Source organism: Amphibalanus amphitrite, unplaced genomic scaffold (genome assembly GCF_019059575.1).
Source record: "Amphibalanus amphitrite isolate SeventyFive unplaced genomic scaffold, NRLGWU_Aamphi_draft 000050F_arrow, whole genome shotgun sequence".
Lineage (NCBI taxonomy): Eukaryota > Metazoa > Arthropoda > Thecostraca > Balanomorpha > Balanidae > Amphibalanus > Amphibalanus amphitrite.
In genome coordinates, this window is record NW_024881546.1 from 509,292 (window position 1) to 522,804 (window position 13,513).

Here is a 13,513-nt window from a genome sequence, read left to right on the forward strand (position 1 = left end):
CGACCGTCGGAGGTTCTACGATCGCGCCCTCGGGCAACGCTCGCGATCCTTGTCGTTGAGCGCGACACGGCCGCGTTTTTCACGTCGACGGCCCAGACTACGTGTATCACCATCGTTCACGACAGCGGCACGATATGTCGGCGGCGTTGGCAGCTCTTTACCGCCGCGCTGATCGCCGCTCAGGCCCTCATCCGGCGTCGGTATCTATGAATTTTATGCCGTCTCCAACGGCATGGTATTGACCGTAAAGCTGACTCGCGCCACTGCCGGTAGATGGCAGCAGCGGCCATCGAGCAGGTGACGTATTTGCCATTTACCGTAGTTTGACGGGCGGCCTCTCAGCCGGCGCAGCGGACAACGAGCCAATAGGGATCCACTTCTCAGGGTTATGGCGCTCGATGGCAGGACGAAACGGGCCAGAAACTGGACAGACAATGGCAAGATGTTAAAACAGCGAGAGCGTGAAATGACACGGGTCGACGGCGCCCTCACCGAGGAATATGGAAAATAGCCGGGCACAAGTGACACTGGGCTTAGCGCCTCTGTATTTACGAAGCAATAGAGGCCTCAGTGTAGTGCACCAAATCCGCTTATGGGCCATGAATTCTGGAATGTGTAATAGAAGCATGCTATTGTCAGCATTCAGCTTGTCAGCGATGTGATCATTAGCCAGCTCACAAAATGCCCGGCAACTCATCCAGTTCTCTATTTAAAACCAGCTCAAACTCAGAGTGTGTAGTGGAACAATTATCGTATCTAAGGTCGACCTTTCCTTTCTGAAGTAGGTGTCTTTTCTCTTAGGGTCTATTTTTGTGTTGCATCCCGCACAGGAACTTTGAATCAGAGCAAGTTCACCCACGAGCCAAAGCGACTCGCAAAACTCCTCAGTTTGCGCTAAAGTTAGAGGTTGACTGACTGAACCTCCATTGACTGAATGGAGACCACACGTGCGAACACCGAGTCGTGTGGGTCGCCAGCGCTACCGGCCTGTTCCGACTACATGTCCAGCTCGACACAGCGTCGGTGTCAGTGTCACCAAGTCATGACTCAGCCGATGTCAGTGTCGGTGTCAGTGTCACCACGTCATGACTCGGCCGATGTCAGTGTCGGTGTCAGTGTCACCACGTCATGACTCGGCCGATGTCAGTGTCGGTGTTCAGTGGCCAGTGCCGTCGGTGTTAATGTTAGTGTTAGTAGTGGTGTCACTATGAGTGTCAGTATCACCACTGGTGTCGGTGTCAGTGTCGGTGTCACTGACCTCCGGCAGCCCGCCATCCTAACTCTGAATGGAGCGCAGCAATATCGCGCAGCACCGGGCGGAAAATGAGATTAGCCGCCCCGAAATCAACTTTGCCGAATCCAATCTAGGAATTTTCTGGACTCCATTCGGGCTGAGATACGCCGCCTAATAGGGCGCGCGCCGGCGAGCCCGTATTGAACGCCACCGCCGGCGCTGTCGTTCCACAGACGGATATAACAAGGAAACTTTGCATAGGAATTCGCACAAGATCGGGCTCGACACGCCGGTCAAGAAGGCGTGGGCACCAGGAGGGCAGGTCGCTCCACGTGCATTAGACACGGTAGGGGCGTGCGCCCATAAACATCCATCAGATAAACGCCCGGAGACGGCGCGGCAGGGCGAACGCCTTTGTCCCGTGGCCGGTCACTCATGCCGAATGATGTCAGGCGTCGGGCGTTATTCAGGATCGCCAGAGTGTCGCTTTATCTATGGCGGCCGATGGTAAAAATACGCCTGCCAAAGTGAGTATTAATGACTCGGAGCTCGGTAATTACGCGAAGTAGCTCATGAATAATTCAGGGCAGTCCAGCCGGCGATCTGACTGGAGCAAGGCGATCGCTGATTTGTGTAGACGTGCGGCCAGAACCGCAACCGGTGACATGCACACTTGGTGCGTGCACAAAGTCACAGCGGCCACAACAACACAGCAAATGTCTGAAAAGGTTGCCTTGCTGGCTTCCTTCGCTTTCATAATCAAACCACTTTCGATTCATGGTTATGTTGTAACAATCAAAATTTCATAGCTAAGTTGTAACTTGTCTGTATTTCCACTGATGCATGCAGAATGACTGTAATAAGTGTTTGCTTCTTACATACAGCATCTCTAAAGCCTTAAACAGACTCTTTCCGCCGTCAGGAAATCGCATGCGAGAGCCTATTCAAATACATGGAAGCACGCTCGCATCAATCGCACGCACCTCCCGCAAGCGATTGATGCGAGAAGAATTACAATGTATTTGAATAGGCTCTCGCATGCGATTTCCTGAACGCAGAAAGAGTCTGTTTCAGCCTTAAGACCAAACCGTACCAATGAGCAGGTTCACATTCCTCCCTAAGCACTGTGAGGCCGACAGAACAGCCCGGCTCCGCCGGGGTCCCGCTGCGCTGCTGTGAGCCCGTCTCCACCCACGTGCGCGGCTCGTTATCGCGATATGCGTGCCGTCAGACACCAGCTGAGCGGCCCAGCATCCCACTGAGCGCCCGAGCAGCCGGCGGTGTCTCACCAGCGGACAGTGAGGCAGTGCCTCACCACCGAGACACTGCCTCACCGAGCGAGACACTGCCTCACCGACCGGCCGGAGCCTGCAGCGACCGGCCGCGGCGGCGGCGGCGGCGGCGGCGGCGGTGGCGGCGGCGGCGGCTGAAATTCCTCCCACCGCACTGTCTGCCTTTAATCTACAGTTCGTATTTTGCTGGGCAGCCGGAGAGAATTTATCTCCTCCGGCGGGATTATCTTGCGAATAAAAATGTTGGCCTGACGTCCGCGAAAGCAGCTATTGATCGCGAGGATCGGGCGCCGGCCGAGATAGTTCCACTCGGCACCAATAGATGGCAGGGCGGTCTCGCTCGGCTACGCTGCCGTAAACCGGGCGCTATCGCGCATTTTATGGCGCACAAAACACAGGCGAAGTGCACTATTCTGATTTGATATGGCGGCGTAGTATTACTTCCGAAGTGCATAACGACGCTGTAGGTGCACGTGCGCGGTTGAGGCGGCGGCGGCGGCGGCGGCGGGTAGCTCGATGGCGCCGGCCGGCCGCCGCCGTCAGCGGCCGGTAATGGCGCAGATGGCGGCCCGTTGCGGCTCGCCGACGCCCCGCCGAATGGCGCCCGGTGACGCCCGCGGTTACCACGGCAGCACGCGCAGTGTGCTGGCCGTGTGAGTGCTGCGGTGGCACGCACAGTGGGCTGATCGGAAGGTATGGAAAGGGAGGGTGTCTCCGCTCACTGCCGGCCTGAGAGCGCCGCCGCCGCCGCGCCGCCGCCGCCGCCGCCGCCGCCGCCGCCGCCGCCGCCGCCCGCGCCCACGCAGCAGCCGGCGCCGTCCAAACAGCGGGCGGTCGGCCGCTGCCGTCGTCAGTGGCGACCGCATAGATCAAATCTGCCGGCCCGACTGCATCTAACGTCGGTCGTATCTTACGGCAGAATCCATGCCTTAATTGGTTCGCCGATTGACCGAGTAAGCCGTAGCGGAGAACAATGGCAGCCATAACGGGCCTATCCGGGCCTGCATGGCGGCGGTCAATCGTGGGCTTATCGTAACGCATGGGCAAGTTTGAATCTATACTGGCCCCCTTCGTCAAGTAAATTAATTTGTAAAATTAAATTTGGACGTCTGTAACTGAGGAAAAGAGTTATGTGTGCTACTGGGACTGAGTCACACATTGACCCAAAAAACATATGATATTTCTCCCCCAATGATCAAGACATTCGCTTGAATGGTGTTTTTGCAACATCTTCATGGCAATTTGTTGATCATTCGCAGAGCTCTGTTTACCTTCAGGAACCCTTTATTGTCACTGGTAAATTAGTAACAACAACAATAATCAAAACATGGCTTGTGAGTTCAATACCTACCGCACTGATGCATTTCAAATGGAAACCTGAATTTGAGACAAAAAAGGTCCCATCAAAATAATGTATACAGCCTACGACACATTGATGACATTTGGCTCAAATGCTTCCAGTTTCCAACACAGCTCTTTGCCACTTTCGTAATTACGAAATCGTATATTGTAATGAAACATGCCCAAGGTCGTCTAAGGGAGCACTGAGCAATATAATATCTAAACATTATTTCAATTTTTCCAGTCCCTTCAGTCAGTTTGGCTTCTACAAAAACATGTTGAAACACGGCTGATCCACGCAGAGAACCGTGTGAATTTAGCACTGCATAATTCATTACGTCTTGTTACTGCGTGTAACCGAATGTCAAACAACTGTCCACTTACTAATAAGCTTTCCTAATTTAAACAATCACAGTGGGACATTTCATTCATTACAAGTACACATCAGTTAAATCGTAGCACTCTTATAAACATAAATATCAGACCATGGAGACATATCACAACATACAAACTTTCCCATGGTCCACTTTTCATTACGAGCATGGCTTCAATCATGGCTCAACTATTGTCCTGTCAATGCTAAAGGTCCTGCCGTTCGCAATTTCATAGTCATTTTTCTTTCCCCAAATGCAATGCAATCAAATACGTTGCAGGGATATTGGGAATCTTGACAATATTAGGCCCTAAAATCGACGAAGGAAATTGCCAGAAAGACCGAGATCAGAGCATACATGGAACGGTTTCTACTGAATATTCGGATTCGAACAACAAACTATTCATATTTCAAATATTGCAATAATTGCTGCAGTCCGTATATTATTTGACTGCATGCACTTCTTACATAGGGGGTATGAAAGTTAAAAACTATGTAGTTACGTAGGTATATATTTACTAAATAGCTGTAAATACAGAGTTTCATTTCACAAAAAGTATAGTAGAAGATTAAATTGACATTTATTGCTGACTGCCGCAGAATACAGGCTACTTCGAAGTTTGTACCATGCATCAGTTTCATTTGATTACCCCGATAATACTGTCCTAAATTTCGAGGAAGCATCATCATCGATGCTCTGGGTAGGTTGACAATCCAATCGTGGTTATATCACCAGCTGAGATTAATTCACGTTTCGATAATAACGCTAACCGAACGCCGGCGGACGTTTACAAGAGATCTATTCCAGCAATATAGCAAACGACCAGCAGAAAATATCATTGTTAGCCACGTTTCCCTTCTTAGAAGTCCAGCCATAATGCATCGATAGGCCCAGCGCAATATCGCAAAGGTTACGGGGGTCGAGTTCGAATAGCTTAACTACTACCTACTATAATCCAGTAAACTACTACTAATCCAGACCCAACAGCCCAACCAGGCAAAATCGTTCCTATTCCTCCACTTGCTTAGTAGTTATGCACACCGACACTGCAAGAACGTCATACGCAGCCGAAAATGACGCGCCAGGGACAAGCCTGATACTGGGACAGACGCTTGAGCCAGAGAAGCCAAGCGTCATATTCCAAGACAAGACGACTTCGAATAGAACATGTGATGCAAAGAGGCTAAAGTGAGCACGTTCAAAGTCACTTATATGCTGTCCTTTAATGGAAATTTTGGCTAGTGACTTCGTCTCTCACACTGAAGCTAATGGCTTCGGTATGCTCGCGACAATATGAAATTTGTACCAAAATTTACCAATCAAGCAGCATACTGTTGAAAACATTCTTCTGAACTCTGGCTGTACGACCATGTATTCAAAGCAATATTTCGGAAAAGGTCTTCAGCCATTATCCATAAGACCCGCCCACCAAAATCGCCAAAACCCGCCCACAACCCAATGAATGCCCGCCAACCATCATAAGGAGCCTGTGACGGTTTGGCGTTATCAGGCGAGGTACCGAAAATCTCCACCCTCAGCGCTGTTTAGCTTGACGTTAGCTCAGCCTGCTTCCGTCCGCCCGTGGTCACTGTGTTCCGGTAGGAGCGACTTGGCACGGCGCGGCCTCGGCCGGGCTTTTTGCCATTGACTGAGATTGCCTGCGGTCGACAGTGCCGCCACTAACGACCAATAATGGCGGGAACGAACATGTTCGGCCGTTCAGGCAAGTGAGGCATTCCGGCCCGGAGTTTACCGATGTATGGCTCAGTTGGACGGGGTGGGATAGCCATTCAGCAGCACTGTGTGGTCTAAATGTTTTATTTCACTACGCAGCAGAAGAACTGCAGATTGCAGATGCCAAAATATTGGTGCGTATTCTTAAATATACTATTTTCTTATGATAAAGAATATCACGCAAAGAACATCACGTCTTCTGATAGCACAGAAGAATATCACGCACCGCGCCATGAAGAGGTTCAGGTGAACTAGGCATTGCGCAGAATCTAGGAGACATCAAGAAGCCTCCAGCGCTGCACACAGTCGAGTTTTCCTTCGTAATGTCTACTTATTTCAGGTAATTTGTGTAGTTTCCGCAGTAAATCGTGCAGGCACAAGTCATTCAGCCACTTGAGTAACTCAGAGAATGGTGAGAAATCATGGTCTACGACTCCAAACTCTCACCAGTGTGGCTTATGCACAAATTGAGACATTCCATGTCATAGAGAAACCCCCAGACTTCCATTTCGCGCATGAAGCCGTGCAATTGTAATATTGGGCGGAGTTGGTCTGACGTGTGCTCCATGGTCAGCTGCATACCGTATTATTTCAAGCATCACAAAGCAGGTAATCGTCCTCGGCTGGACATATTATAATCGACAGATTACCGAATAGTCGCCAAGTGAGCAAAAGGCTGAGCATTGCGAAAAGTAGCACTTCCACCACGTGATTAGCTCACATCCCTGAGCCCACAGCTCTGAGCTCACAACTCTGAGCTCACATCCTTGAGCCCACATCTGAGCCCACAGTTCTGAGCTCCAAACCGTCGACCAGACTGGCCGAGGTAGGGAGATGCTCAGTGAAGTCGCCGTTATAAGACCAGTAGAAAATCATATTACTGATTATACTGCAGTGTTCAATGAGTCATAAAATATGGGGCTATTGATCAAAGTTTAATGTTAAGATCTCCTTGAAATATCACTTCAAAGTGACCTGAATGACGTGTCCAAGGCATCCAGCTCACCAACTGTCCACAGCCAGGACCAATATAAGAAGTAGGTACCGTTGCTTATTTGTCTCTGGGACTCTCAGTTTTTCTCCAGACAGCGGCCATGGCCCGGTCGGCGCTGGAAAAAGACAGACGCCAGCGCCATGCTGGGCTAACCGGTCTCAAACTGTGGACCAGGGCCGGTTAGGGACCAGGGAGGGCAGGACCGGACCGGGCCGGGCCGGGTCCGGACCGCAGGGGTGCAGGGGAGAGACCCATTCATTGCCTGCCTTTCTGCCGCATAAAGGCCAATGGATGGGGGCCGAGAGGGGAGCCGGCCGCGCTCCACGGCTAATGAACGAGGAGCAGGCCGGCGGCTGTGTGCCGCGATCTGCCCCACAGTCAGTCGCCATCGCTATCTTTGTGGGAGTGCTGCGTCTGTGAGAGCTGCGAGAGGCTGTATTTCAGCAGTGACCGCCTAGCCGAGTATCCAGCTGAGTGGTTTTCGGGTCATCTTAGGTCAGCGCCAGCTCACGGGGTCACCAACGTGACATCACCGGTCGCTGTCGGCCGCTCAGAGGCTGTCGTTTTTGGGCGCAGTTACAAGCGATCATCTGCGTATCGTATTTCAAAGAATTGCTGTCGGAGCGCTTAGAAGCATTCACAGCAATTAGCAATTACGCCGGCGTGACTGCAAGCTCTTTATCACGGCGGGAGGCAGGTAAAATTGCCCTCTTCCTGCGACCCGGTCTCCCAGAGGACCCGGGGCTTGTTCATCGGGGCCACAAATTCGACTAACACCGGCCTGCTTAATAATTTTGCTCCATAAACAATGTCTTACGAGTTGAAGCATGCGTGAATCCGCCGCCCGTGTCACTGGAGGGCGGCGTGCTGGAGTTTGGTGGACGAGCACTGCGCGGGTTTTAGCCACACCCCGTCCAGATCGGCCTGCCATTCGGCTAATAAGTGGACCATTAGCGCAAACATTCGAGTGTGTCACCCATGTGTCTTGCTGTTCAAGCTGCAACCAAGTTTGACAGCAGCCAAATGAAATCGTGCACACATATCATGTATTCGTGGCATGAAATTAACTAAAGGGTGCAATAATCGAAAAGTTCATTTGCTGTACAAATTCCATTCTAGATAAATGCAGTACACTAATGCTGCAGCTAATTTCATGTATCAATATTTTACGGACGTCGTTTTCTATCAGTTTGCCATAACACCAAGCCAATAACCCTTAGCGGCACTATCAGGTGCAAAATAAACCCTGGTCTTAAGCCGCCAGCCTGCTGGCGCGGGGCCAGCGTGCCTCTGCTTCGAACGTGAAAGAACTGCGCCATTGCTCCGCAAGTGTGCCAATAACGTTTGCAAAATGAAAATGACTCTATTCGGCCCCCATAGCGGCCGGCGGCCCTCACGGCTCGTCTTACGATGTAATAGCAGGGAAACTTAGGACCATTGCCATCGAAGAGGCGGTACGCATAGAGTTCGAACATTCATGCTACCATCGAAATGATACGGCTTCGGGGAAGCATTTGATTGAATAAGAGTGGCTCATATCACGCGTCGAGTGTGGCAAATGCCACTGATGATTTATCGTGGAACATTTCGACGGGGAAGTCATTAAAACAGGTGAATGCTTCAATCAGGCTGATGGATCAGCCTCGCCTTCTGATTCTTCAAACACTGTGATTAAAACATTTTACAGAAAGCTGTGGTGGAATGATGCATTAGCTAGTTTTGGAGGTCAGCTATTTTAGGTAGTGTTAAAGTGTATGGATATCGAAAGTTGACACAGGGTCGATTTACTTGGAACACTTGGAACAGGTGTAATTAAATTCAGATTCCAAAGGAATATAACCATATTAGGAGTAAAATGTGCTAAAATCTAGATTTGAACTTGGTGTTTTCCCTATAACACCATTTTGAATACATGAAAATGACATAAAATGCTGCAAAGTAGTGTAGTGCCGCCATTATAATTTGTGCATAGGTGCATGGAAATTATTTTGTTTTATCGTATGATAGATTAATGTTAAAGACAGCAAAATAATTGCTTTTGAGTTGCTCAGCATTAATATTTTCAATATGTTATACACTTTCAGAAGAAAATGTCTGCATTTTAATATTGTGCAGGCATACATTTTCCTAAATATAAAAATGTCTCATGTAGAGTTTTTAAATAACGGAATAGGAGGTTAAAAAGGGAAAAGAGCATTTCTTTGATGGTAGTTAATTTATTCATCGGTTAAATGCTGATAAGAAAAAGGAAATATTATAAATGAATAATAAGGAAATAATAAAAAGGTATAATTTTGTAAGGAGGTCATTTAAAAACAATTAAACTAATAAGGAAAAGTAAAAATATGAAAATATGAAAATCATCAATTCATGAAGCAACTGGAACAGTCTAAGTTGAATACATAATTGAAAACTACTAAAAAAGATAATACGCAGCACACAACACAGGAAGGTTTGACATTCTGATAATTTGAAAAATCAAAAATGGTGGGTGTGAATGCTGAAATCTTCATCGAATTGAAAGAGTCATGATAGCGATTCATGTTCGTTCAATTTAGCCATTTTCCCCAAAAACAATATCTAATAATATACCTAATTGGTTAGCGCACAATTATTTAACAATTATTGAAACAATTATGTCGGACTCATGCTGAGAATCCTTCAAAAAGCAGTGAAGCGCAAATTAGCCAAAAAAGTCATGAGAGCTCCCTTGCTGAATGCTGATACCTATTTGGAACTTTTGATATCGAGCTCGGATAATTAATACATACTTGCATACATGCAAATGTAAATTAACGAATACATTTTAAGCATATTTTGTCACAGAGTACTCACAGAAGCTCAAAATTCGCACAGAGCCACCCAAGTTTCTATGCGTCAGCGGCGGCGGCGGCGGCGGCGGCCGGCCGGCTCGCCTCCATTACAGTGGCGGCGAATGTCGGCAAACACGGCCCGCCCCGGCCGGCTGGCCGCAATATGGCCGCCGCCGCCGCCGCCGTGGCAGCTGCCGCCAGCCCCGGGCCGGCCGGGCGGCGGCGGAGGCTAGGAGGGAATCATGTGAAAATTACGCGTCGGTACTGCTTAAAGATTGATGGGAGTTGTAGTTTTACATACTAGAATGTGCCAGCTATGCCTGATTATATTTACAGAACGATACAACAATCGTGTCATATTTCAAAGTTAGTGTTGATAGCATTTCAACTCAAACATGATGGTGCAGTCGAATGCTTACGCTGAAAAGCCTGCCTCAATAACGCTAGTAAACTTTGGTTGGACATTGATATCACACAAAGTAATTCATTAAAGATTATCACGCACTTCGCTAGCGGAATAAGCCATCACCCGAAATGTATAAGATGAGTGCTTGCCGCGCAGAGTGCTAGTTTTATAACGCCGTTCATGTTGAAGCAGGTATGAAACACCCAGGAACGACACAGCAAGTGTTTTGCCGGCCATCTGTTTAACCTGTTTAACAATCCACGTCCCAAATTTTATAGACCTTAAACCCTTTTACGACAGGGTTGAGGACCTCGCGGCCGTCTCATTCATAGAGGCCGTGTAAATCCACGAATCGTCCGCACGGGGCCCGCTCAGGCGGTATCACCCACCTAACCACCCTGCAGGCGGGCCGGCGACAGGCCGCCGAGCGTCACGGGCAATGCCAGGACATCTCAGCGACCATCACCTCGGCCAAGAGCACCGTAAAGTCATAAACGGGCCGCGCGGCCGGCTGGTCCACTCACCCACATCGCTGGTGGTGTCCGGGCGTCGCGCGGGCTGCTGCTGCTGCTGCTGCTGCCGTAAGGCGGGCGGCGGGCGCCGGTGGCGGGCGGGCAGGCGGACCGGAGCCGACCGACTGTTGAGGGCGCGAGTTGCACGTGCACGCCGTCTGGAATGGGCCGCCGCCGGAGCGCCGCTTTCAGTGGCCGGCCGCGCGGACGGGCAGCGCTGCCATGCTGAGCCGTCGCTGCGTCGTCTTGGCTTTGGAGCCGGCGCGCTGCGCATCCGCAGCCGCGGCGGCGGCGGGCCGAGGGCGGCGGCGGCGGCGGCGGCGGCGGCGGCGGCCATTTGCCAATGAGAAATGCGCCACCTGACACAAGCTGTCCGGCTGTTGTGTCGTGCCGATGGTGGCATAGAGGCTCGCTGAGTTGCCGTTCGCATCCCGGTATCAGCGATCGATCAGCCGTTTGCTGGACGACCGGCAGCGACCACTTCGCCTCCAACGACGGCCGGCTATGGCTTTGGTGCATCGTAAAGCCATCATGTGAGAATCCCGCCGCTGCAGGACGGGCAATTACGGCCGCAGGAGTGGAGTCACAGGCGCATTCTCTAATTTGGATGGCTTGCCGACCAAAATAAGTCAAAAGGCTGCAATCCGCCAGAGTTCTTGCGTGAAGGAATGCTGCTCTTCTTCGAGCCGTAGATATTCTTGCGGCGGCAGATTGCACCTGCATGTATGCAGATATCTTGAAATGGCATAGCCATTTAGTTTGGTGATGAGCTAAGCATCTAGCTTCTGCTCATCTTTGAGTAGTAAATACATAAGAACTTGTTATAAATGTATGCTACGCTAAATACACATTTACTCTTCTAGAATTGTAGCAAAGGAAGAATAAACCATCAGCAGAACACTACTTGCGCTGCAAGCGTTTTCAGGAGTTTGTTCAAATGCCATCAGCTTATTTACGATAGGGTTTGTGAATCCTTTTGGTGACGAATATCGCTTGAACACAGGAAGCAATGGTGTTTCAGGTGCCATTATGTATAGAAAATGACACTTTTAGTAGCATGCACGAATAGTCTTAAAAATGAAACCACTTTTCCTACTGTTAAGACTATTTTGGCCAGCACGACAGCAGAACTATCCAAAGCTCAGTTAATCTCAGATCCGATCAACGATCTTAACTAGGCACGCTTAGTCAAGCTATAAAGTTGATTGATCGCACAGTATAGTTTTGCAATGGAGGATTGTAAAAATATTGAGCCAAATGTAATGAACTATGGCAAATGTTTTACACACGTATCAACCAAAAATATTCCTGGGTCCACCCATGCATGTTTATAAAGACTCTTGCCATTTTTACAAAGTATGGCGACGTTATTAGAACCTACATAGAAACACAATTTGACTCTTAGCTAGGTAAACCGAAATATTGCGTTCCAAAAATATGTTGGCAGTTTCCAAACGATTTTTGTAATCGAATATTGCATACAAAGATGAAAGACCATAGAATTGAAAGAATGGGTGAAAAAGTAAGCAGCATTGGCTGACAGATAAATGTTTCATAGAATCAACAAGAAACTAAAAAAGTAACCAGCAAGTTGATCATTTTTTGACATGTAAAGCAGTCTTGAGAAAAGTCATAAACCAATTGTTACACATATCACGAAAGAAACAGAGTTGACCTTCTGGATCAACATGCTGTTGACACTTCAATATTTGGCGCTTTGCATATTTGTTCAATGGTTCTTTACTGCTTAACTTGCATTCTTCAAGTCCATGTTCCTAATCTCATTTTCTTTTACCATTTGTCATAATTTTCCAATATCCATGCATATTACGACATTGATAAGTACACAAGCCAACAATCTTTTCTATGGTCTCAGATTTGGTTGAGTCACCTCGTCAGAGATAAACCACCGTGAGATTAATCAGCTGATCATCTCTTGATTTACTCATTGCTCTGTCAAATTTTAAAAATCCTCTATTTAGATGATGAGAAGAGAGCGAAGCTGCTATAACCTATGCACGGTCAGTCATGCTTGTATGTTTGGTCGGTATGTGTTGCACATGGACAACCTACGATAATGTCCGATTCCGTAAGATCTATCCCGCACTGAATAAATGAATGTTTGGATTGATCGCGTATGAGTCAAGTATCAAGAAGAAAAGGGTATGTAATTGACTAGGTCAAAAGAATGCTCTTCATATTACATTGATGATACTAACCAAACCAACAGCTGCAGAGCTAAGCTGCTATGACATTCACATCAGTTATGCATGTGTTTGGATGGTGTATTTCTCACAATAGAAAAAATGATATTTTTTGTTTTGATGTAGATAAAGTGAAAGTTACTCATGTGAAAGATTGAGGAGTCACTTTCTTTCACTAGTGAATTTTTTTTTCTAAAGTAGCAAGAACGTTTGTAGGCCTATACAAACTGGTTACGCTTCTGAGTACTGCTGGCTCCATCAGTACTCAGAAGTGTCCTTCCTTGTTGCAGGCAGTGCTCAGAGGTGTCCTCCCCTGTTGTAGGCAGTGCTCAGAGGTGTCCTCCCCTGGTGTACATAGGCATTGATCGGAGGTGTCCTTCCCTGTTGCGGGCAGTGCTCAGAGGTGTCCTCCCCTGTTGTAGGCATTGATCAGAGGCGTCCTCCCCTGTTGTGGGCATTGATCAGAGGCGTCCTCCCCTGTTGCAGGCAGTGATCAGAGGTGTCCTCCCCAAGAGGCAATAAAGGAGTTGCAATGTATTGGGTGAGAGCTTCGACCACCAAATGCATGTAATTGCTATAGTTAGGGCGCAGCTTACAGGGAAGTGGACA

The 13,513-nt window shown here is 48.6% G+C and overlaps 1 protein-coding gene across 3 annotated transcripts in view; it reads right to left on the reverse strand.

The window, feature by feature from the left end:
- Window positions 1-13,513, reverse strand: part of LOC122377757 (homeotic protein ultrabithorax-like) — a 197,020-nt gene that overhangs the window by 70,350 nt on the left and 113,157 nt on the right. The window contains exon 1 of one of the 3 annotated variants that reach the window (XM_043358151.1): window positions 10,713-10,905. The exons of the other annotated variants lie outside the window; for them this stretch is intronic. Coding sequence (XP_043214086.1) covers window positions 10,713-10,718 — 6 coding nt within the window. The 5' untranslated portion in view covers window positions 10,719-10,905. Of the gene's footprint in view, window positions 1-10,712; window positions 10,906-13,513 lie in introns of those variants that run through there. 3 annotated transcript variants of the gene reach the window in all.